Below are 25,463 nucleotides of genomic sequence, written 5' to 3' on the forward strand. Positions count from 1 at the left end.
GGTCCATTCCATGGGGGATACTAGTAATAGAGAGGTACCCCTCCTATGCAAACTTGGCTTGGTTGCTGGAGAAGAGGCAAGGCAGAATTGATACCCCTTGACAACTTCACATCTTTTTTGGTTCATGAGCCTCAGCCCTTCCCTAGCATCCCAACCACCTGGTTACCTTTTGTTTTGTAAATTTCTCTTTCCAGAGGGGAGTGGCAAGAGGGGGCTGTTTGCTCTCCAGCTTCAGATTGCCTAACCTTACTGAGAGGGAGGGGCTTGAGAAAGGTACATAGAGATAGGGTGGCGCTGGGGAACACAGGCCCTTGTGCAGTAGCTCGGCAGCCAGATGTTCACTTTCACAGCTCTCCTATAAAACCGGCAGGGCAGATATAGATTAAAATGAAGCACAAACTCCATTTAAAGTGCATTACAGCTCAGGAACCAGCTCCCCTTGGGCAGGAGAAGGGAGGGAGGGGCACAGAGGCCACATCAGTCTCCTTCCTTATCTGGGGCCACATGTCTCTCTAGTAGCTTTGTGAAGGGTGATTTACACCCCTGGCTGGAATGACTCTCTTTCTGGGCTGATTACATCGGCAAATGCCCCCCAGAGGCCACAGCAGGATGGCCGTATTCAGAAGCAGCAGCCAATAAATCTCTGAGGTTTTTATTGAGCTTCTCAATTCCCTCCCTCCTGGCCCTCTGCCAGGCAGGCTGTGGAAGTAAGGAGGGGCCCAAGTTGAAGGGTTGGGGGATGAAACCCTACACTTCTTTCATCCTCCTCTTGTGTTTCTGTGCACTGTCTGGTTCTCATTCTTCCAAGTCATTCTTGCCTCTATATTTACCCTCCAAGCTGGTGGTAATCAGGCTCATGGTTAATAAATACCCTTTTCCATATGGGTAGACATCATGAATTCTGGGCACAGTGGTGTCTCTACCTTATTGTTTAATACTGGTAGAACAGCTTGCTCTCTGAAATTGTCTTCAACCAAAAATAATGGCACGTAAATGGTCTTAGCGGTCACCTTCTTCAGTGCCCTTGTCTTTGGTCCAGGGAAATCTGTGCTATTTAGTCTCAGGGATTTAACCCAGTCATCTTCCCTTCTGACACCCAAGGAGCTGAATTTTGGTGTCTAGACTGACAAAGCTCCTGGGCTCTGGCCCCAGGTCTGCTCCCAGAAAAGTCGTTTTACCTGTCTGGGACCTATTTTTGCAGAATCTCAGGGTTAATCTGAATCTTACTCTTGAAAATATTTATGAAGGGAAAAATGAGATCACAGTTGTGCAAACTCTAAGAAAAATAGTAGAAGTGCAAGTGCCTTTGCATTGATTTGTTCAAGAGTTGATACGCGATTTTATTTGTGGTAGTTGGCAGTCATTCCCGGGGAGGAGCTGGGGATTGGAAAGTGAGAAAGGAGACTTTTTTTTTTTTTTTTGGAAGTATTTGCGAGTGTCCAGGAGCAGTTTCCACCCCCTCTTGCTGAGCGAAGTTGGCAGCGGGAGTGCAGCAGGTGGGCAGACTCGGGCGCGGCACCTATTTCTGCCCCAAACCCCAGCCGCTCCTGGGGCGCGCGCTTGGGGCAGCATTAGAAGCGGTGTGGTGCGGCCGCGCGCCGTAGAGTTGGAGGGCGGCGCCCAGGACCCTGGTGGGCGAGTGTCAGCGCTGCGCCGGGAGGGGTGGGAGGTGCTGGTGGGAGGCGCCGGTCCTGGGGCCCAGGGATCGCTGAGCTCCAGCGCGAAGAGCGGCGAGCCTGTTGCCCGGCACAGGGCTGAGCGGTCCGGGGCGGACACCAGGCGCTACACCCCCAACATGATGCGTCCCAGCAACCTGCGACCCGTGCCGCTAGTGGTCCTGCTGTTGCCGTTGCTGCTGCCTCTCGGAGCTGGTGAGTGTCGTCCGTCCGTTCACGGATCCCGCACCAGTCAGGGCTGTAAAGGGAAGTGAAGAGGAGTGTGCTTGTGGTCCTGGTCACCCCGTCCCAGAGAGGGCACAGCCTGGTCCCGGGCATTCAACCACCATGAAAGGCTAGTTCAGGGTGCTAGGAAGGGTTTGGTTTCTGTGCCTCACACAGTGTCTGAACTGATACAGAGTGAGTGGCAGCAGTGGCCTGGGCACCCAGGCATCTTCCTGCCCCTGGTTCCCTTTACTACTTTCTTTTGAGCTGTGTCTACACTGCCAAACCGGTGGCCCCTGGAGGCAGGGAGAATCTAATCAGAAGCTAGATTGCTGTTCGCTCCACGTGGGCTTCTTCAAGACTTGCACCCCCTTTCTGAATGAGGAAGCAGTAGGAATGAAGAGAAGTTTGTTAGAAGTGACTTGTCACAGATTAGGGTTGTAAACTACTGCCCAGAACTTGCTAAAACCATTGTTTGGTTATACTGGCTAGACTGTTACCAGCAACCTGTACCTCTCCCCTATCCCCCTGGGCTATGCTTACCATTTTAATCTGTGCAGAAAAGCAGCTCTTGGACAGGATGGCATTGTCCCTGCAAGCTGCCCAGTGCAAAGCCTTGTCCTGTGGATAACAGAGCCACAGTAGTAGTGAGTAGTATAAGTCCAAGACGTGGTTTTGGAACTGTGCCATTCCCCCAAGAAGGGAAGCCTGGGATCCCTGGAAACATGCCCATGGCCTTTGGAGTGGGACAGTGCATGGAATCTCTTGGTGGGGCTCCAGCCCAGAGCCTGTGTGGATACAATTCTGATGCAGAGACCACACACATGGCCCTGACACCTGGGTTCCCAAGGTGGCACTGCAGGTTGGAAAGGACTGGTCTGTCCGACTCCACCAAGAAATCAGGGCAGCCCCACAACCCAGATGTGAATTGGCCACCCAGGAAACTCCATGAACTCTAACAGTGTGGCTACATGTTGGGACCTGAGGTAAACACTAAACACCTTCCTCATTAACTAATTAAGTGGAGAATGGGTGATAGGTTTCTTTTCTTTTTCATATTTATTTATTTATTTGAAAGGCAGAGTTACAGAGCAGCAGAGAGAAAGAAGGTCTTCTATCTACTGGTTCACTCCCCAGAGGGCTGCAACAGTCAGAGCTGGGCCAATCCAAAGCCAGAATCCAGGAGCTTCTGCCGGGTCTCCCATGTGGGTTCAGGGGCCCAAAGACTTGGGCCATCTTCTGCTGCTTTTCCAGGCCAACAGCACCAGCCCCAACAGGTTTCTTTTCCATGGTAGTGCTTGGCTGACAGCAGTGATTCCTGGAGAAGTGGCCTTATGGAAAATCCATAAACAGCAATCCAAGAGCTGCCATGTAGGGCCAGGTACTTCCCAGGAGCCCAAACCAACAGAAGCTTTTAACAGCTGCCTGGAAAGTACCACCATTCCAGGCCTCCCAAAGCCAAGCTGCCTCTTGGGATGCCCACATCCCATATCAGTGTGCCTGGGTTCGAATCCTGGCTCTGTTCCCAATTCTAGCTTTCTGCTGATGTGCAGGACTACAGCATTTTGAGAGTAAGCCCATAGATGGCAGCTTCGCCTCTGTCTCTCAAATAAATAAAAACATATTTTAAAAACCCAAGCTTAGGCCGGCGCCGCAGCTCAATAGGCTAATCCTCCACCTTGCGGCGCCGGCACACCAGGTTCTAGTCCCGGTCGGGGCGCCAGATTCTGTCCCGGTTGCCCCTCTTCCAGGCCAGCTCTCTGCTGTGGCCCGGGAGTGCAGTGGAGGATGGCCCAAGTGCTTGGGCCCTGCACCCCATGGGAGACCAGGATAAGCACCTGGCTCCTGGCTTCGGATCAGTGCGGTGCGCCGGCCACAGTGCACCAGCTGCGGTGGCCATTGGAGGGTGAACCAACGGCAAAGGAAGACCTTTCTCTCTGTCTGTCTCTCTCTCTCACTATCCACTCTGCCTGTCAAAAAAAAAAAAGCCAAGCTTAAAGCAGAACTGTCATTCTCAGGGAAGTGGTAGCTTATACTGAAAATCATTCTAAACCAGGTAGGAGGGGAGGGTGTTTGACACAGTGGTTAAGAAGCCACTTGAGGCCGGTGCCATGGCTCACTTGGTTAATCCTCCACTTGTGGCACCGGCACCCCGGGGTTCTAGTTCCAGTTGGGGTGCCGGGCACTAGTCCCGGTTGCTCCTCTTCCAGTCCAGCTTTCTGCTGTGGCCTGGGAGGGTAGTGGAAGATGGCCCAAGTGCTTGGGTCCCTGCACCCACATGGGAGACCAAGAGGAAGCATCTGGCTCCTGGCTTTGGATCGGCATAGCACCGGCAGTAGCGGCCATTAGGGGAGTGAACCAACAGAAGGAAGACCTTTCTCTCTGTCTCTCTCTCACTGTCTGTAACTCTACCTGTCAAAAAAAAAAAAAAAAAAAAGAAAGAAAGAACAGATGCCACTTGAGATGCCCATGTTCCATGTTTGAGTGCCTGGATTTAAGACTCAGCCCTGATCCTGGCTTCTGTTCACATGCATCCTGGAGACAGCTGGTGATGGCTCAAGTACGTGGGTTCCTGCCACCCAGATTGTTGCTTCAGCCTGGCCCAGCCCTGTCTGTTATAGGCATTGTCTCTCTCTTTCAAATAAATAAATGAAATTAATTAATTAAAACACATTTAAAAACTGGATGGAGGTGGAGTCCTTGGTTTGACATTGACTCAGTCTTGACTTGCTGCGTCTCCTGGTGCCTCTCTTAGTTTTCTTTGCTTGTCTGTCTATAAATTGGGTGCCCTATGCTATGGACCTCATCAAAGAGGAACAAGTGAAGGTCCTATGGCCTGACTTGATCTGCCCCATTTGCAGCCAGGCATTTTCTGATGAACTAAGAAGCAGAGAACTAAGTCCAGAAACCTGGCTGTTGCCTAACAAGTATGGAATAGACACAGCAGTGGCAGTGTAGACGTAGAGGTAGGGCAGGTACACTAGTGAGTGATAGGGACTGTGCCAAACTGAAAAGGCCTGCCTTGTCAGAAGGGGGCATTCACTACTCCATTCCAGCAGTTACACTGTGGGCACATGGTCCTAGCTGTTTTCATTTGTTAAGAGAAATTAGAAGTCCATAATTTTATATGAAATCTTCTGATTTTTAAATATTGACTAACAATTGAAACTTTAAGAAAATATTATATATAAAGTTGCAAAACAGAAACAAAGAAAATACTCTGTCTATTTGCATACTGGACAGTTCTTAATCTTTTTGCTGGATCAAGCTCTGTGTTTCACAATCTTAGAAACACAAATTCCACCATGTTGTGATGAAATTTAATAAAGACCTCAAGTTATTTGTTGAGCCTGAATGCCTTAACTCCATCATGGCTGAAACTTAGTGAACTATCAGCTAAGAAATTAGAGAGGTTTCCCTTCAAAAACAGTTATGAATCCATATTTAGTCCAGTTAAATATATAGTCCAGTTACAACAATAAAACTTGAACCTGCTGCATTTCTTTCAATACGGACACTTAGTGGGTTTCTATCTGAAGTAACATTACATTTTTTATAATTGTTCAGCCCATTCAAATCCATACCCTCATTTTGGTAGGGTAAAAAATAATATCTTACTTAAATAAGATTTTGAATTTCTAAAGTTTTTTTTCACCTACTACATATAAAAATTCACTTTTTTTCCAACTATACATCCCCTTAAAAAATTCTAATGTGCTCTCCAAATCCCCTTCACTGAAAAACTCTGTACTAATCCAATTCCCTCATCTTACAATTGAAGAAAATAAGGTCCAGAGGTTAAGTCAATTACCCTAGGCAGGGCCAGGTCCTGGATGAGGCAAGGGAAAGAGATACCAAGAAAATGAGTAGTAGAGCTATATAATATTTTTAAGGATTTACTTATCTATTTATTTACAAGTCAGAGTTACATAGAGAAAGAAGGGAGAGGGAGAGAGCGAGAAAGAAGAGAGCTCTTCATCTACTGGTTCACTCCCAAAATGGCCATAATGGTCACTGGTGGGCCAGGCGGAAGCCAAGAGCCTGTTATTCCATCTGGATCTCCCATCTGGGTGAGAATGGCCCAAGTACTTGGGCCATCTTCTGCTGATTTTCCAGGCACATTAGCAGGGAACTGGATTGGAAGTGGAGCATCTGGGACTTGAACTGGCACTCATATGGAATGTCAGTGTTGGAGACAGCAGCTTAACCCACCATGTCACAACACTGGCCCTGAGATAAATAATACTTTACTGCAGTGTTTCTTTAAAAATCAAAATTAATTCTATGCAATCTATGATGAACAAAATATCAAAATTTTAAGTAGAGTAACAGTGCCATACTGAGGCACACTGGATCCTGGGGCAAAAGGAAGAATCATTGTGGATCCTGTATTTACGCACTAGATGTGACACCAGTTCTGAAACTTTAAGGAGTTCAGACTCACCAGTGAATGTGCCACAATTCAGATTTCCAGGCTTAATCCCCAGAGATTCTGACTCATTAGGACTACAGTGAGACTCAGAAATGTGTAGCTCAGTAATTTATCTGATTGGTTATGATGTGATTGGAAGAGGAGGTTAAACTAGTGGTCCATTCCAATTCTGGGACCCTTTAATTTTAAATAGAGGGAACAGGCCCGGAGAAATTGTAGAAGTGCCTCACAGCATGTCCCTGATTTAGTTTTGTTTATTCTTTAAAAAAACAGGAGCTCACAGTAAACAATCACTGTCGTTGGCCCTGGAGATAAAGTGGTGATAAGACAGACATGGCAGTCTGGAGGGGAGCTCATCAATAAAAACACCAACCAAGAAAAATCCAATGGCAGTAAGTGCTGCAATGGTAGTAGAGCAATGACAGTGACTAGGAGTCTACACTGGTTGAGGGAGTCCCTTCCGAAACTATAAGCTGCAACCTGACTTGTCAGAAGGGGCTGCCATGAGAAGGTGGATGGAAGGGCTTTCCAAGCAAAAAGAAAGCCCAGGGTAACAACTGTAGCTTGTCCTGCTCAGAGGCAACCAGAAGGGAGGCCACTGTGGCTGAAGAGGAGTAGGAGTAGGAGAGAGGGTTGAAAGGTGAAGTTAGGCCGGCGCTGTGGCTTAACAGGCGAATCCTCCGCCTTGCGGCGCCGGCACACCGGGTTCTAGTCCCGGTTGGGGTGCCGGATTCTGTCCCGGTTGCCCCTCTTCCAGGCCAGCTCTCTGCTATGGCCCGGGAAGGCAGTGGAGGATGGCCCAAGTGCTTGGGCCCTGCACCTGCATGGGAGACCAGGAGAAGCACCTGGCTCCTGCCTTCAGATCAGCGAGATGCGCTGGCCGCAGCGGCCATTGGAGGGTGAACCAGCGGCAAAAAAGGAAGACCTTTCTCTCTGTGGAAGTTGCTAGGGACATTTAAGGAGAAAAATGAGATGATCTGATTTATAGTTTTTTTTTTTAAAGATTTATTTATTTACTTGAAAGAGTTACACAGAGAGAGGAGGAGAGGAGAGGAGAGAGAGAGAGAGAGAGGTAGGTCTACCACCCATTGGTTCACTCCCCTGCCACCCACATGGGAGACCTGGATTGAGTTATGGGCTCCTGGTTTTGGCCTGGACCAGCCACAGCTGTTTGCACCTTTTGGGGAGTGAACCAGGGTATAGATGATCTCTCTGCCTTTCAAATAAAATGAAAATAAATAAATTTTAAAATCTGACAAAAAAGGAAAAGAAAAACAGTCAAGAGGCCAACATTGTGGTACAGCAGGTTAAGCTGCTACCTGTGATGCCAGCTTCCATATGAGCACCAGTTCAAGTCCTGGTTGCTCCACTTCTGATTCAGCTTCCTACTAATGTGCCTGGGAACATAGCAGATGTCATCCAGATGGGAGACCCAAATGGTATTCTTGGCTCCTGGCTTCAGCTTGGCCTAGCCAGGCCATTGCAGCCATTTGGGGAGTGAACCAGTGAATGGAAGATTCTCTCTCTTTCTCTCTCTTGCAAGTAAATAAATAAATCTTAAAGAAAAAAAGGCAAAAACTAATATCTGGTGTTAGGATCTGGGAAACTGGTTTCCTTGGGGAGACAGTGGCTGGAAGAAGGCTTCTGGGTTACTGGTAATGTCCTATTGTTTTATCTGGCTTCCGGTTATTCATTTGTGTATTCATTTGTGAAATTCACTGAGCAGTACATTTTTTTTAAGATTTATTTTTTATTTATTTGAGAGGTAGAGTTACAGACAGTGAGAGGGAGAGACAGAAAGAAAGGTCTTCCATCCGCTGGTTTACTCCCCAAATGGCTGCAATGGCCGGAGCTGCACTGATCTGAAGCCAGGAGCCAGGAGCCAGCTGCCAGATGCTTCTTCCCAATCTCCCATGCGGGTGCAGGGGCCCAAGGACTTGGGCGGTCTTCTACTGCCTTCCCAGGCCACAGCAGAGAACTGGACTGGAAGAGGAGCAGCCAAGACTCGAACTGGCACCCATATGGGATGCCAGCACACCAGGCAGAGGATTAACCTGCGCCACAGTGCCAATCCCTGAACAATACATTTTTAAAAACATTTATTTGAGGGTCTGGCTCTGTGGCGCAATGGGTTAAAGCCCTGGCCTGCAGCACCAGCATCCCATATGGGTGCTGGTTCGAGTCCTGGCTGCTCTACTTCTGATCCAGTTCCCTGCTGATGCTCCTGGGCAAGCAGTGGAGGATGGACCAAGTGCTTGGGCCCCTGCACACATGTGGGAGACCTGGAACAAGCTTCTGGCTCCTGGATTTGGATCGGCCCAGCTCTGGATGTTGTGGCTATTTGGGGACTGACCCAGTGGATGAAAGACCTCTCCTTCTGTCTCTACCTCTCTCTATAACTCTGTTTTTCCAATAAATAAAATAAAGCTTTAAAAAAAAATTTGAGAGAGTTACAGAGAGAGAGGTGTTTCATCCACTGGTTCACTCTCCAAATGGCCGCAGTGGAGCTGAACCCATATGAAGCCAAGAGCCAGGAGCTTCTTCCAGGTCCCCAACGTGGGTGCAGGGGCCAAAGCACTTAGGCCATCCTCCGCTGCTGAAGTGGAGCAGCCAAGACTTGAACCGGCACCTATATGGGATGCCAGAACTGCAGGTGGGGGCTTTAACCCACTGTGCCACAATGCTGGCCCTGAGTGGTACATTTTTGATTCATGCACTATTCTATATATTATACTTCAGTAAAAAGCTTACTACCAAAAAAGATGTACAAATTGCATAAAATACAAGCATATAAAAATATGTTCAACATCCTTAGTCATTAGGAAAATGCAAACAGAAACCACAATGAGGTACCACTTCACACCCACAGGATGGCTATAATAAAAGTAAAATGCAAAATAACAAGAGCTGGCAAAGTATGTGGAAAAACTGGGATCCTCCTACATTGCTGGTAGGACTGTAACATGGTGCAGCTGCTCTGGAAAACAATCTGGCGGTTCCTCAAAAAGTGAAACAGAATTGCTATATGACCCAGCAATTCTGCTGCTAGCTATACCTTCAAGTGAATCCAGTACAGGTGTTCAAATACTTACACGTGAATGTTCATAGAAGTGCTATTCACAATAACCAGAGGGTGAAAACAACCCAAATGCCCATCACCTGATGAGTGACTAAGCCACATGTGGCATCTGGGCCTTGGAATAGTCATCCACAGGAAGAAGTGAAGCAGTGATACATGCTACAGTGTGGATGGATCTTAAACACATCATGCTGTGTGAAAGAAGCCAGACAGAAGACCAAATGGAATCGGCTCATTCCAGTCACACGAAATATCCAGGATAGGTGAATCCATCAAGACAGAAAGCAGATTAGTGGTTACCAGAGGCTGGGGGTTGGGGGTCGAGGGACCACGAGAAGGGATTGTTTAATGGATGTGTGTTTCCTTTTAGGGTGATAATCATATATTAGAATTATTTAGAATGATTGCTGTACAATATTGCGAATGTTCTTTTTATTAAAAAAAGATTTATTTTATTTACTTAGAGAGAGGAAGAGACAGACAGACAAAAAGATCTGCCATCAGCTAGTTCACTCCCAAAATGGCCACAACAGCTAGGGCTGGGTCAGTCCAAACTCAGGAGTCAGGAGCTGCTTCTGTGTCTCCCACATGGATGCAGGGGCCCAAGCACTTGACATCCTTTGGTGCTTTTCCTGGCACGTTAGCAGGGAGCTGGATTGGAAGTGGATCAGCTGGGACTTGAACAGGTACCAATATGGGATGCCAGCATTACAGATAGTGTCTACCCAGTATGCCACAGCACTGGCCTCTGTGAATGTACTAAATGCCACTTAATTGTACATTTTTAAAAAGGTTAAGTTGTTTGAATTTAGCCTCTATAAAAAATAAAGGTTCATTTAAAAAGACATCTGGGGCAGGCATTTAGTGCAGTGGTTTAAATGCTGTTGGTATGCCCCTATCAGAATGCATGGGTCAAGTCCCAGCTCTGCTGCTCTCTATTTCAGGTTCCTACTATTGTGAACACTGGGAGGCAGCAAATGATGACTCAAGTCTTTGAGTCCCTACCGCCCATGTTGGAGACCCAGATGGAGTTTTGGGTTCATGGCTTCAGCCTGGCACTGCCCAGCTGGCTTTTTGGAGAGTGAACCATCAAATGGAAGATTATCTCTCTCTCTCTCTCTCTCTCTCTCTCTCTCTCTCTCTCTCCCTCTCCCTCTCTCCCTCTCTCTCTCTCTCTCTCTCTCCCTCTCTCCCTCTCTCCCTCTCTCCCTCTCTCCCTCTCTCCCTCTCTGTTACTGTGGCATTTGAATAAATTTTTAAAATCTTAAAAAAAGCCTCTGGCCGATGACCAAAGGAGATGGTGGTGGCAGACATAAAGAAAAGTAGAGAGATTCCAGGTGTGTTGTGGGGTTTACAGGATTTGTTGCACTGAACATAGGACATGAAGAAAAGAGAAGAATTAAGAATGACTCCTAGATTTTTCATTTTGAACAGGTGGGCAGGGGAATGGTGTCATCCCATGACAGGGACTCTGTGTCCTAGGATGCAGGGTCTTCCTCTAGCTGAGCAGTAACCGACCCTGGTATTTCTCAGTAAGTGATAGGGTCAGATTGTATTTTCTTCCCTTTTGGCAATAACTCCCCACCCCAGTTTCAGCCATTTCCCACTTTATTTTTAAAATATAATATTTATTTATTTATATTTATTTGAAAGGTAGCGAGAGACAAAGACAGAAGCTGACAGAGAGAGAGGTCTTCCATCTATTGGTTCACATCCCCCAATATCTGCAAGAACCAGGGCTGGGCCAGGGCAAAACCAGGAGCTAAGAACTCCATCCATGAATAGCAGGGACCCAAGTAGTTGAGTAATCACCTGCTTCCTCCCAGTGTGCACATTAAGAGGAAGCTCATTCTGGAAGTGGAGCCAGGACTAAAATCCATGCACTCAGATATGGGATGCAGGCATCCCAAACTGTGGCTTAACTGCTGCACCAAACCCCTGCCCCTAGATATTTTTACATGATTTTTCAAAAAAAATATTTTGCTTGTTTGAAAGAAATAGTGACAGAAAGAAAGAAAAAGAGGGAGGAAGAGATTTTCCATCAGGGGATTTACTTCTCAAATGGCCAGGGCCCGGACAAACTGAAGTCAGGAGCCAGGAACTCCATCTAGGTATCATCCATCTAGGTATCACGTATGGGTGGCAAGAGCCCAAGCACTTGGACCGTTTTTCTATGCTTTCCCAGGCACATTAGCAGGAACCTGGATCTGAAATGGGGTTATCCAGGAGTTGCACTGGCACACCAATATGGGATGCCAGCGTCATGGGCAAATGGTTTAACTTGCTGCACTGCAATGCTGACCCAAAATTTGAAATGATTTTTAATGAAAGACTCAAAGTTGTTGCTAACTCTGATTTCACACTGTTTTGCGATTCTCAACTCTGTGGTTATGATGCTAGCCCTGTCCAAGGCATGGCCCTGCCCTCTTCTATTGTTCCTGGCAGGGTCAACAGGCTCAGCTTCAAGCCTCTGCTTTCTTTCACCTCCCTAGAAGCTAAGCAGCCTTTCTTCAAACCCCTGTCTTTCTTGAGCATGATTTGTTCTGTCTAGATTATGACAGCTAGCAAGTGTCTAGTCCTGCTGAGTTTCTTCTCCCCACACTAATTCCTAAATGCCTTTCGTGCTCCCCAAAGACTTTCAAGGTCTAATCGGGAATCCTCCCCACCCTGCCTCACGACTTGGTACTCCCAGATAGCTACTTTGCCCTTATGTGAGCCTCACCTGATCTCTCCTTCCCCAGGAGAGCCCCTTCCCACAGAGAGCCGGCTCATGAACAGCTGTATCCAAGCCAGGAGGAAGTGCCAGGCCAACCCCACTTGCAAGGCTGCCTACGACCACCTGGGTTCCTGCACCTCCAATCTAAGCACCCTGTTGCCCTCAGAGGAGCCTGCAGTCCCTGCAGAGTGCCTAGAGGCAGTACAACAACTCAAAAACAGCTCTCTGATAGGCTGCACATGCCACCGGCGCATGAAGCATCAAACTGCCTGCCTAGACATCTATTGGACTGTTCACCCTGCCCGCAGCCCTGGTAAGAGCAGACTAAGCTGGGGAGCATGACTCTTGGCATCTGTTTTATAACCGTACAAGGTTTGGGCCTCATGGTAGCTGCTTATGGGGGTGATGATGAAGCTATGCATTAGAGTGAAAGGTGGGAGAGGAAAGGGCCAGTATCCTCTGTGGCCTCCACCACACTGCCCTTCCTTCGGGCAGTGTAGCTCCCTCCGAGCAGAGCTCCAAAGGAGGCTGAGGCTCAACCTGGAACATAAAGCAGTAGAGATGAGTCAAATAAAAGGGGCTTAACCCACAAATAGACTCCAAAGAACGTGCAATCCACAACTACAGGGAGGTAACACCTTGTTCCAGCCTTTAACAGAAAGGACACTTGTTAACCAGATGGGAGATGATAAGAAAGAAAAAGGACATGAAAAGTCAAACCCAGGGCAGGCATGTGGCCTAGTGGTTAAGTTGCCAGTTAAAGAACTTGTGCCCCACATCACAATACCTGGGTTTGATCCCTGCCTCTGATTTGAGCTTCATGTCCCTGCATACCCTAGGATGCATCATGGATGGCTCTGGTAGTTGGGTCCCTGCCACCCATGTGGGAGACCCAGCTTCAGCCCAGCCCTGCACAGGCTGTTGTAGACATTTAAGGAGTGAAGCAGTAGTTGAGAACTCTCTGTCTCTGACTAGCTGTCATTTTCTTTCTCTCTGCCTCTCAAATTTAAAAATATTTCCCAGATGCATTATCAGGGAGCTGGATTGGAAATAGAATAGCCAGGGCTCAAACTGGTGCTCATATTGGATGCTGGTATTGCAGCCTGTGGCTTAACCTACTGTACCACAACACCATCTCAACTCCTATCTATAGTAGTCAGCTTTTATTGGATTATTTTTATTGTGGCCACTTTTAAACAATGACTTGCCAAGCACAGGTTGGGTTCTTGCTCATGTTCTATGTTGGCTGTTTCGTGTATCTTCTTCATTTTGGGTTTCAGACTGAAAGTGCAGTCTCTCTAAGATGTTCCCTTCTCATGGCAGAAGGAAATGGACATTGGCAACACCATGTGATGTCATTAGAAGCTTCCTAGATGTCACATATGCTACTTCTCACATTCACAGCAAATCACACAGCTAAGCGACATCGCTGTGATATGATAGAGAAGTGTACTTCTCCCACAAGGAGACATCAAAAATTACATGGTAAGGGAGGTGTTAGGCCTAGCAGTTAAGGCACTAGTTGGGATGCCCATATCTCATTTCAAAATGCTTGGATTTGAGTTCTGGGTCTGCCCCCAATTGTAGCTGCCTGCTAATGCAGACCCTAGGGGTTGGTTCCTTGCCATCCACATAGGAGACCTAGATTGGGTTCCCACCTTCCAGCCTTTGCCTGGCCCAGCTCAAGCCATTGCCAACATTTGGGGAACAAATTAGCATATAAGAGCTCTCTTTCCTTGGGCCCCTTGGGTCCCCAAACCCGTATGGGAAACCAGGAAGAAGCTCAGATTGGCCCAGCTTTGGCCATTGTGGCCATTTGTGGAGTGAACCAGTAGGTTGGAAGATTTCTGTCTCTCCTTCTATCTCTCTCTGTAATTGTCTTTCAAAGCACATAAATCTTTAAAGAAAAATAAAAAAGAAGGCAAAGAGTAATTGGAAAAAGTAATGTAGTCCACTATACTCCACCACTTGGTCAAAAATATTCATTTCCCTCCCTTCCACAAGTAAGATACACCTACCCACCTTCTAAGGAATAGTCCTAAAAGTTCTTTCCAAACATGACATTAGGATCTCATGATAGTTTCTACATTGGCTCTAGATATGGCTCCTCCTTTTTAGTAAGTGCCTTTTTTAAAGATTTATTTTATTTATTTGAAGGGTAGAGTGACACACAGATAGAGAGAGAGAGAGCGCGAGAGAGAGAGAGCAAGAGAGAGAAATCTTCCATCTGCTGGTTCACTCCCCAAATGACCATAATAGCTAGAACTGGGCCAGGCTGAAGCCAGGAGTCTGGAACTCCATCCAGGTCTCACATGTTGGTGGCAGATGCCCAGGTATTTGTGCCATCTTCTGCTGCTTTCTCAGGCACATTAGTAGGGAGTTGGATCAGAAGCAGGGCAGGTAGGTCTCCAACTGGTGCTCCAATATAGCATGTCATTGTCACAGGTAACAGCTTAACCTGCTGCACCACAACACTGGCCCCCAATGTGGGCTCCTCTTGATGTATGAACATATAAGCTAGAAAGACAATGTATATTCAGTGTACAATAAAGGAACAGGACAGGATTACCTAACAAGCACTCACAGAAAGGGGAAGAATGGGAGGCACACAGCAGACATTGATTCATAGCACTTCTGAAATCCTGCTAGGCATGTTTTCTTCCTGGAAATGGGGATTTTTCTTTAATAAGGCCCCGTTTCTGCTCGATGGGAGTAGTAGCCCTCCCCAAGGTTCTCTGGGGCTCTTGGCCCAGCCCTCTGGGAGGTCCTTCCTTTCCTGTTATTCTCTTTGTCCTTTTTGTAGAAGGGCATCAGAGACTACAACCTCCTTGGGGACTGACCAAAATGCTCAACCTGCTTCCTGCCTGAGGAATTCTGGGGGCATTTTAAGTCTCAATAGTCCCAGTCTCCTTTAATCCAGCTCTTAGCAGCACAACTCTCTCAAAACATAATTGCTTTTTATATCTTTGATTTCTGTCATCTTGTGTGCCAGTAGCTTTTCCCACAATTCAAGCCAGGCATCTTTTCCTAGACCTAATTAGAGGCACCTTGTCCTTATCAGGCTTCTGTGGGAGAGCCACTACTTTAGCCTTTCTTTCTCTAAGTGCATTTGTCCAACTGGCAGGATTTATTGGATATCATCTTAATCAATTGGGAGATCACAAACGGAATGATAGTCACATAATTTATTTGGTCTTTTCCCAAGGCTGAGCTGTAATCAACCTTATCACTCAAAGTATTCTTCAGTTTTATCTTGTGCCATTTGAATATGAGAAACAGTGGTACCTTTAATTCTGCAAGTCCTGGAATTTCTGGATTCTCTTTTCTGTTTCCTCTCTCCTTGCAAACTGGCCAATTCTTTTCTGAACTTACAGCCTTCTTTGATAGCACCTTGCTAAATGCAGCCCATAGCAATCAAGACATTCTAGTAACCTTCTGCTTCTCATCTTCTTCCCTTTAAAGCACGTGCTCATCATCATATCACCTTTCTTCCAAGTTACTGCAGGAAGCAATTTTACCAAATGCTTCGCTGTACATAATGAGGTCTGCCATCTTTCCATCCCCCAATAGCAGCTTCTTCACCACCTACTGCCTAGTATAAAAGCCAGTGCCACGCATTTCAGGTTTTCTTTTTTTATTGTTGTTACTGTAGCACACTGCTTCTAGGTACCAATGCATTTTCATATGCACAGCTGGTTAAGTCACCACTTGAAGCAACTGCATCCTATGTCAGAGTGCTGGTTCTTGTCCTGGTCACTCAGCTTCCTGCTAATGCACATCCTGCTAGGCAGCAGATGATGGCTGACGTACATGGGCTCCTGCTAGCCATTCGGGAGATCCAGACTGAGCTCTGGGGCTGGGTTTCTGAAATCAGTCTAGCTAGCTGTGTCTGGGGTAAGCATTTGGGGAATGAACCAGCAAATGGACTGTCTCTACATATGTTTCTCTCTCTCTCTCTCTCTCTCTCTCTCTCTCTCTCCCTTTTAAATAAAATGAAAATAAACAAATAATTTTAAAGTTCTTGAAAAAGAACTTTTATTAAAAGATCAGTTTGTTTTGCTGCAAAATTTTTTGAAATCCAATGGATCTTTAAAAAGTTCAGGAAGAATGCATACTATAAAGAAACAGTGCATGGATTCCAAAAAAGTTTTGCACCTAAATAAACATGTTTTCATCTATTTCCCATGAACTTTGGAAATGCCTTGTAGTGGCCAGCATACGGTGTGCTCGGCAAATGGTTAGCTTTTCTATTCTCATCAGCTCATTCATTGACCTCAACCTGTGCCTTTACTGCCCTGCGTTTTTTTTCAGCTTGCACAGCTTGCAGCTGGTTAAGTAGAGGCTGTGCCTTTTCCTTTTCTGTGCAGGGGTTTGAGGTCTGACTCAGCAGCCTGAGCTCCTCCTGCCCCACTCTGCCGTGTTCCTCAGCATTCTGCTGTCCCCACCTTCTCTCTAGGTGACTACGAGCTGGATGTCTCCCCCTACGAAGACACGGTGACCAGCAAACCCTGGAAAATGGACCTCAGCAAACTGAACATGCTCAAACCAGGTTGGAGGGCGCCCCTAGGCTGGGAATGGGAAGCTGGGCCTGGGCCTGGGGAAGGGTGGGGCACAAACTGGGAGATTCATACAGGAAAAGTTCCTAGTCTTTCATGTGATTGCAGGTGCACTTTGTCAGGGTAGAGGTCTGAGCTGTGATTCATGATCTATTCTCACTGGAGTCCTCCCAGAATAACCATCAAAGAGAGCCCATTAGAGTTCCCTAGTTCCAACAGGCGGGACCTGCAAAGGGTGCACTAGGAGTGGCAGCAGTTCCAGAAAAAATGTGTTGAAATGGACTATTTACCCGCATTCAAGGCAGCCAGTAAAGTAGTTTTTTTGTCCCTGAAGACCAGGAAATTGCTTGTTTTCAACCATTCTAATGGGATGGGTGAGGTGTTAGGCAAGGAGAACAGAGAGAGATGTGAGTGGTGGAGAGCCATCGGCCTGTCAAGAACTATGATGCTTGTTTTTCAGGAAAGTGGGCCTGAGAGTTAATTGAGAAAGAACATACACACATGCACTTTTATTTTGAGAAATGTGAGCTTTTTTGTATAATCAGTTCTATATATTCACATTTTGAGGGAAAAAAAGCATAGAGAGTTATACATGACAAACTCTCACTAGTAAATAGCCTGTTCCAATGACTCAGTCATGCTGGCTGTTGAAATATTCTGTTAATAGAAACATCACCATAATTCCCCAAGTCTCACAGTATAGGGAACTTTCTACACGAATCAGCAAGTGAAAGATGAACAGATGACTTTTAAATTGAGTGGCATTGACAGGTGTAAGACAAACCAAAGGCCTGAATAGAGTTTGGTGACATCTGCTTGGGACCTGCAGAAAGTGCTTTAGAATATAGCAGGGTCTCAAGTTATGGTTTCCCTCCTCAGACCTCACTGCAAGCCTGAGTCAAGGGTTTTGTTTGTTTGTTTTTAGTTTTTTTTTTTTTTTTTTTTTGGGGGGGGTGGTATTTGAGCTTCCTCCTTGCTTGAATTCTAGATAAATGTGTGTTAGTAGGTGATGATGATGATCATGATGGTGATGAAGATAGTGGTGGTGGTGGTGGTGGTGACGATGATGATAAGGGTGAGGAGCAGGATGCCAAAGGCAGAAACGTTTGGTTTGTGGCTAGAGGGAAAGCCCTGGCTTAGGAGTGGCTTTCTTCAAGACAATCTTGGCTTTTTTCTTTGTCACACCGGAGATTTGCTCATGTTCCAGTGGAGACTGGGCACCAGGTGTGCCCGGTGATTCAGTGCTCCCCTCCCCTAGGCTCAGACCTCTGTCTCAAGTCCGCCATGCTGTGTACTCTTAATGACAAGTGCGACCGGCTGCGCAAGGCCTATGTGGAGGCTTGTTCGGGGCCCCGCTGCCAACGCCTCGCCTGCCTGGAGCAGCTGCGCGCCTTCTTCGAGAAGGCGGCGGAGCCCCACGCTCAAGGCCTGCTGCTGTGCCCGTGCGCGTCCACCGACCTGGGCTGCGGGGAGCGCCGCCGCAACACCATCGCCCCCAGCTGCGCGCTGCCACGGGTGGCCTCCAACTGCCTGGAGCTGCGGCGCCTCTGCCTCTCGGACCCACTGTGCAGGTGCGGGGCGTGGGTGGGCGGGGACCAAGCCGCACCCTTCCTTTCCGCCTCCTCCCTCTGCGGGCTTGGTTCTCACTTCCCAGGAGACTGTGGATCCGTTGGCTGCTAAGCCAGGTGGCCACCTTAAACAGTTTGTGCAACTGTTCTGGAAAGAATGTCTGTCTTTGTCTAAATACTTCAGAAAATATTTTAAAAATACATAAAAATACTCATATGGATCGATTTAAAACATTTTAAAGATTTATTTGTTTATGTGAAAGAGTTACAGAGAGGAGAGGCAGAGAGAGAAAGAGGTCCTCCATCCGCTGGTTCACTCCCCAATTGACTGCAACAAGTTGGAGTTGTGCCGATCCGAAGGCAGGAGCCAGGAGCCTTCTCCAGTCTCCCAACGGGTATAGGGGTCCAAGGACTTGAGCCATCATCTACTGCTTTCCCAGGCCATTTTTGTTATCTGGATAGAAAGACAACTGGGAGAGGCCAGTGCTGTGGCTTAGGGGTTGAGCCTCCGCCTGCCAAACCAGCATCCCAGGTGGGCACCAATTCAAGACCAGGCTGCTGCACTTCTGAACCAACTCCCTACTAATGCAGAAGGGGAAGCAGCAGAGATGGCCCAGTGTTGGACCGCTGTCCCCTCATGGGAGACCTGGAGGAAGCTCCTGGCTCCTGGCTTCAGCCTGGCCCTAGCCCAGCCGCTGCCATTGTGGTGACCTGGGGAGTGAACCAGCAGCTGGAAGATCTCTCTCTCACTGTCTTTGCTCTTTGCTTCTCTCTGTATAACTCTGCCTTTCAAATAAATTTAAAAAAAATTTTTTAAATGCATGATAACTTAAAAACAAAAGAAAGATAACTGGGAAGAAATGCTCCTCAAAATATGGTAAGGTATCTTCAAGTGACAAAATTTTAAATGGTGGGGAGTACTTCAAGAAGTTCTTGGAGGGGCTGCGTTGCAGGGCAGCAGGTTAAGCTGCTGTTTAGGACAACGGCTTCCTATATCTGAGCAGTGATTGGTCAGACCACTCTGTTCATGCTGCTGGGAAGGTGCAGCTTTTTGGACCCCTGTTAGCCATGTGGGAGTCCAGGGTAGAGTTCCTGGCTCCTGGCTTTGACCTGGCCCAGGCTTGGTTATTGTGGGTGTGAACCAGCACGTGGAAAATGTCTCTCTCTCTCTCTTTTCTCTCTCCCTCCCTCTGTATCTGTCTCTTCCTCTCTCTGACACTCTTCCTTTCAATTAAATAAATCTTTTAAAAAAAATAGTTCATAGAGGAGTGGGCATTAGTGGTTGGTCAGAGTACCTGGGTTTGAGCTCCAGCTCTGTTCCCGATTCCAGCTTATGCCCTTGGAAGTAGTAAGTGCCACTCATGTGGAAGAACAGGATGGAGTTCCAGGCTCCTGGCTTCAGCCTGGTCTAGCTCTGGCCTTTGCAGGAATTTAGGGTGTGAACCAGTGCATGGGAGATTCTCTCTCTATTTTTCTCTGTCAAGTAAATAAAATGCAATTAAAAAAATGTTTAAGTTTGGCCAGCATTGTGGCAAAGTGGGTTGAGCTGCTGTCTGTGATACTGGCTTCACAGGTGAGCACTGGTTCACGTCCCAGCTTCCTGCTAAAAACAAGAAGGTGGCCCAAATCCTTGTATACCCTGCTACCCTCATGGAAGACCAGGATGGGGTTCCTAGCTCCTGACTCAAACCTGACTAGCCCTGGCCATTGTGGCCATTTGGGGAGTGAACCAGCAGAAAGAAAATCTCCCTCTCTCTGTTTCTCCCACCACCTGTAACTTTTTCAAATAAGTAACAAATCTTTAAAAAATTATTTTAAGCTCATGTAAATGGTGCAAAACATTTTTGAAATCCATGTTTTTTATGGACTTTTTGAAGACCCCCTCATATGCATGGATTTCAAAAATTTTATCTTTTTTTTTTTTTTTGACAGGCAGAGTGGACAGTGAGAGAGAGAGATAGAGAGAAAGGTCTTCCTTTGCCGTTGGTTCACCCTCCAATGGCCGCTGCGGCCGGCGCGCTGCAGCCGGCGCACCGCACTGATCCGATGGCAGGAGCCAGGTGCTTCTCCTGGTCTCCCATGGGGTGCAGGGCCCAAGCACTTGGGCCATCCTCCACTGCACTCCCTGGCCACAGCAGAGAGCTGGCCTGGAAGAGGGGCAACCGGGACAGAATCCGGTGCCCCAATGGGGACTAGAACCCAGTGTGCCGGCGCCGCAAGGTGGAGGATTAACCTATTGAGCCGCGGTGCCGGCCAAAAATTTTATCTTTTAATTCCACTTTCTGAAGTACCTTTTTATTGTGACTTGCTTTTTTTTTTTTTAAATTATGGTACATATTTCATGAGCATTTTCCCATAGAAGCAGTATGGAGTTAAGATCAGCTCTGATGTCAGACAGATAAGAAATTAAGTCTAGGGTCAGTGTAATCTAGAGCTCGCCAGTTAACCTGAAATTCCATCACTTAACCTAAGGTTCTGCTTAGTCTTCTGTAATATCTGGGCTAGTAATGAAAACCTCCTGGGATTCAAGTGAGAATTAAATTAGATTTTATGTAGAGTACTTAGCTTAGCTTGTCAGTACAGAGTAAGTGCTCAGTAAATGATAGTACTTATTTTTATCATTTGTTATCCTTAAAGAACTTGATTTTTGAACACCTGCATTGTATGGATGCCCCCTATTTAACTCTAACCATCATTCTGTTGTTAGATATTTCAGGGTTTTTTTTTTAATTATTTATTTATTTATTTGAGAGGTAGAGTTACAGACAGTGAGAGAGAGAGAGGGAGAGAAAGGTCTTCCTTCCATTGGTTCACTCCCCAAATGGCCGCAACAGCCAGAGCTACGCCGATCCGAAGCCGGGAGCCAGGTGCTTCTTCCTGGTCTCCCATGCGGGTGCAGGAGCCCAAGCACTTAGGCCATCCTCCACTGCTTTCCCAGGCCACAGCAGAGAGCTGGACTGGAAGAGGAGCAACCAGGACTAGAACTGGCACCCATATGGGATGCCGGTGCCGCAGGTGGAGGATTAACCTAGTGCGCCATGGCGCTGGCTCCCTCAGTTGTTTTCTTTATTGCCATAAATAAAGCTACAATAAACACTCTTTAAACTTTGTGCATAAATGCAATTTCTACTTAGGATGTGTTGCTGCAAGTTCTATTACTAGACTAGAGGACATGAAGATTTATAATGTATTGTTCAGAAACTCTGAAACTCCGATGTGGTTTCCTCTGCCTTTGAAGTTGTCATCTCTTAAAGTGACATGGTTGACAATAAGAGTCATGCCAACCTTGATTTGCAACTTAGCTCTACCTTTTACTTCTTTGTAACCTTGAGCAAGTTACTTAACCTCTGTGACTATTACTTTCCTCAACTTCTGCATATTCAAGGCTCTCAATAATCATAATACTAATATTTACTGTGTACTCACTTTTTGCTGAATACTTTTTAAAGTATTTAACATGTATTAACTAATCTGATTTTCACAAGAACCCCATAAGATAGGTGCTATTTTAAAAAATCATTCTCAGTTTAAAAATGAAGAAACCAGAATAGAGAGAGGTTAAAAACCTTGTTCAAGATCAACTTTGCTCAAGATCAACCAGCTAGTTAGTTGGGTTTAAGTTAGGTTTGGAATATGGAGGACCTGGTTTAGGACCTGCTCATCTTAACTGCTCTGCCCTACGTATTATACAAGTTTATGGAAAATGCAATGTAAAAAGCTTATTTTGGCACAAAAATGTTTTTTAAAGACTTATTTATTTATCTGAAAGTCATAGTTACACAGAGAGAGAAGGAGAGGAAGAGAGAGAGAGAGGTCTTCCCTCCACTGGTTCATTCCCCAAATGGCTGCACCAGCCAGAGCTGTGCTGATCCAAAGCCAGGAGCCAAGAGTTTCCTCTGGGTCTTCCCATGTGGGTTCAGGGGCCTAAGGACTTGGGCCATCTTCTACTGCTTTCCCAGGCCATACCAGAGAGCTGGATCAGAAGTGGAGCAGCTGGCTCTTGAACTGGTGCCCATATGGGATGCTAGCACTGCAGTGGCAGCTTTACCCACTACGCCACAGTGCCGGCTCCCCAAAAAATCTTAAAATCCATGCATAAGAGGGATCTTCAAACAGTTTATGGAATGTGTATTAAAGAAAAACCTATATGTGGGCTTCAATTTTTTTTTTAAGATTTATTTACTTATTTGAAAGTCGGAGTGACAGAGAGAGAGGGAAGACAGAGAAAGGTCTTCCATCCACTGGTTCATGCCACAGATGGCCAGAATATCCAGGGTTTGGCCAGGCCAAAGTCAGGAGCCAGGAACTTAATCCAGTACTTGGGCCATCTGGTGCTGCTTTCCCCAGGCCATTAGCAGGGAGCTGGATCAGAAGTAAAGGTGCCAGGACTCTAACTGTGTAGTAGGTGGTGGCTTTACTGGCTACATCACAATGACAGCCCCTCAAAATTCTTGTACCAAAATAAGCTTATCTTTTAATTCCATTTTTCCATGAACTTTTTGAAGTATTACTAGTCCTCTTCAGTGAAGCCTACCCCAACACAATGAAAATACACCACGTCATAGCAGTTCCTGGGCTAGATGGCTAACATACTGTCCCTGTCTTCAAGGAGTTCATAGTTAAGTAGCAGTGACAGGGAAATGAACTATTAACCTAAAAGAAGGCAAAATGTAACAAAATATAGAAATGTGTACAGAAAAACATATTCATAATCTCATTACCTGAAAATAATCAGCTTTACCTATTGTAGGATGAATGTAAATAAAACAATATATAACATATATTGAACACTTAATATGTACCTGGCACTATGCCAAATGCAATGCAGCATTCTTTCTTTTTAATTTAAAAAAAAAATTGTTTCTTTTAAAGGCAGAATTACAGAGAGAGAGAGAATATGCCATCTGATGGTTCCCTCCAAAATGGCTGCAATGGCTAGGGCTGAGCCATGCGGAAACCAGGAGCTAAGAACACCAGCCTGGTCTTACACATGAGTCGCAGGGGCCCAGGTACTTGGGCCATCTTCTTCTGTTTTCTCAGGTACATTAGCAGAGATCTGGGTCAGAAGTAGAGTAGCCAGGACTTGAACAGAGTTCCAATATGGGATACCAGTATTGTAAGCAGTGGCTTACTCTGCTGTGCCATAACACCAGCTCCTGATACATGCAGTCTCTTATTTCATCCTCACAGAACTCCATGAGGTGGTACTGTTAACCTCTCTTTCATAGTCCACAGAACAGGTGAAAGAAGCTGCCTGAGGTCTCGTAACTATAGATTGTGGAGTCCAAATTCAGAGTGACATGCTATGGGGAATGGGAGGTGGTACATATCACTGTACTAGGGGCAGGCTTTCGTGGGGAGGAGGCCCTGGGCCAGACCCTGAAGGCAGAGGAGGATTTGACAGGAAGATGGACCTGCCAAGTAAAAGGGTGGCCAAGGTGAAGGTTGCAGGCCAGACCCTCAGCCGGTCTAACGATGTTTCCCTTCTGCTAGATCACGCCTGGCAGATTTCCAGACCCACTGCCATCCCATGGATATCTTGGGGACTTGTGCAACAGAGCAGTCCAGATGTCTACGAGCATACCTGGGGCTGATTGGTAAGGCTGGGGAATAGATAGGGAGCCACAGGCGGGCTGCCCCTGAGGCTAAGAATGCTCTGGAACCCATGTGGTGTGATCCAGAGACAGGTGGGAGAGGGTCAGGAGCTAAAGTTTGGGTTAGCCTAGGCCCTGATAAACCCTTCCCCTTTTCACCCCACAGGGACTGCCATGACCCCCAACTTTGTCAGCAACATCAATACCAGTGTTGCCTTAAGCTGCACCTGCCGAGGCAGTGGCAACCTGCAGGAGGAGTGTGAGCGGCTGGAAGCGTCCTTTTCCCACAACCCCTGCCTCAGTGAGTGTGCCCCCATTTGTTCCCAGCCCCTGTGGCCAAGTTAGATGGAGCCAGGGGGAAGGAAAGGGCCAACTCTGTGGCCTAGAACTGGCTCTGTCTCCTTCAGACAGAGCAGCCCCTTCTCAGTCTGGGCCTTTCTTGAGTGGCCCCCATACTCCCACACCCTGTCTTCTCAGCCTGTCTGGCCCCTCAAGCAATGAGATAATATCCAATTCCCACTCCCACCCCCACACCCCACTGTCTCGTGTCCCCGATTCCCTATGACATTCCTTTACCTTCCTTGGGAGTCTGTGAGACACCCTGCCACCACCCTTTTCAACCTGCTTTCTCTCCTCTACTCAGTGAAGGCCATGGCAGCTAAGATGCGTTTTCACAGCCAATTCTTCTCCCAGAATGGGGCGGACTCTACTTTTTCCGTGATGGAACACCAGGTAGGGCCTCTTGTGTTAATCCTTTGATAGCTTTACTGGCCCAGCTGGGGAAAACCCAAAGCAGTGAGACCAAGGGGAGTGAGGGCAAAAGGTCGACCTCCTTGTGCTATGACCTCTGATCAACAACCCAGGGAAAGGAGGAAGTCTTGGCTGAGGTGGTCCAGGTGGAGGTAGTTCCCTGAGCTGACTCCATTCCATTTCTTCCACAGAATCAAAACCCTGCTCTGCGGCCACAGCCCTGGTTGCTCCTTCTGTTCTCCTGCACACTTATCTTGATTCTGCTTCTGAGCCTCTGGTAGCTGGACTTCCCTGGGGGCCCCCTTCCCCTCCACCACACCCAGCCAGACTTGCAGCCTGCAAGAGTGAGCAAAAGACAGGAAGGAGGTGCTGAGCATAGCATTGCAACCCTGACCTACCTGGCATGTCCAGGTGTGGACATGGTAGAAATAGGGACTGTGAAGACCTCCAGATCTTGATTATTGGCTGGTGCATCTGCCTTACCTTCCTACTCCCACCTCTGAGTCAGGCTGCTCCTCTTTAGGACTTGGTGACCACAGATTAATTGTATCCTCTGGTGGTGACCAGCTCCACCAAGCTTTTTCCTAATCCCCACAACCATTACCTGAAGTTTGACAAAACAGTCGTTTCTGTTTCATCTTCCAGGTGGGTAGGGCTGAGTGTTCCGAGGCAGCCTAGAAAGATAGTCCCTGTCATGAGGAAGTCTGGAGCAGGACTCCTGTGCCCTTGTCTCCTTCTCCGAATGGGGGTGGGAACCTGTCATCTGCCCTGGTCTGCCTGCAGAATCCCACAGAGCATGTGGGAATCAGGAGTCGGAGCCTTTGGGCTTGCTTTGTTCCTGCTGCTGTCCCCAAGTCCCCCCAGCCTCTTGGATCATGATTAAACAAT

The 25,463-nt window shown here is 47.1% G+C and overlaps 2 protein-coding genes across 2 annotated transcripts in view; both read left to right on the plus strand.

Moving 5' to 3' along the window:
- Positions 1–12,200, plus strand: part of CDC25C (cell division cycle 25C) — a 52,409-nt gene extending 40,209 nt beyond the window's left edge. The window contains exon 16 of the mRNA XM_062189073.1: positions 12,133–12,200. The gene's annotated coding sequence lies outside the window, so the exon portion shown is untranslated. The remainder of the gene's footprint in view (positions 1–12,132) is intronic.
- Positions 994–25,463, plus strand: GFRA3 (GDNF family receptor alpha 3). The gene is made up of 8 exons (XM_062189947.1): positions 994–1,114; positions 1,542–1,871; positions 16,564–16,656; positions 17,922–18,234; positions 23,725–23,828; positions 23,992–24,126; positions 24,469–24,557; positions 24,767–25,463. The coding sequence occupies exons 1-8, from the start codon at positions 994–996 to the stop codon at positions 24,854–24,856; spliced, it is 1,275 nt and encodes a 424-aa protein (XP_062045931.1). The 3' UTR covers positions 24,857–25,463.

This window comes from Lepus europaeus, chromosome 4 (genome assembly GCF_033115175.1).
Source record: "Lepus europaeus isolate LE1 chromosome 4, mLepTim1.pri, whole genome shotgun sequence".
In the NCBI taxonomy this organism is placed as follows: Eukaryota; Metazoa; Chordata; class Mammalia; order Lagomorpha; family Leporidae; genus Lepus; species Lepus europaeus.

Bases quoted from the DNA above. Each gene is read 5' to 3' on its own strand.
- GFRA3 (XM_062189947.1), top strand. From the start codon at position 994: ATGGTCTTAGCGGTCACCTTCTTCAGTGCCCTTGTCTTTGGTCCAGGG. The intron at 1,872-16,563 runs GTGAGTGTCGTC...CCTTCTCTCTAG, and splicing joins GCTGCTGCCTCTCGGAGCTG to GTGACTACGAGCTGGATGTC. The intron at 16,657-17,921 runs GTTGGAGGGCGC...CCCCTCCCCTAG, and splicing joins ACTGAACATGCTCAAACCAG to GCTCAGACCTCTGTCTCAAG.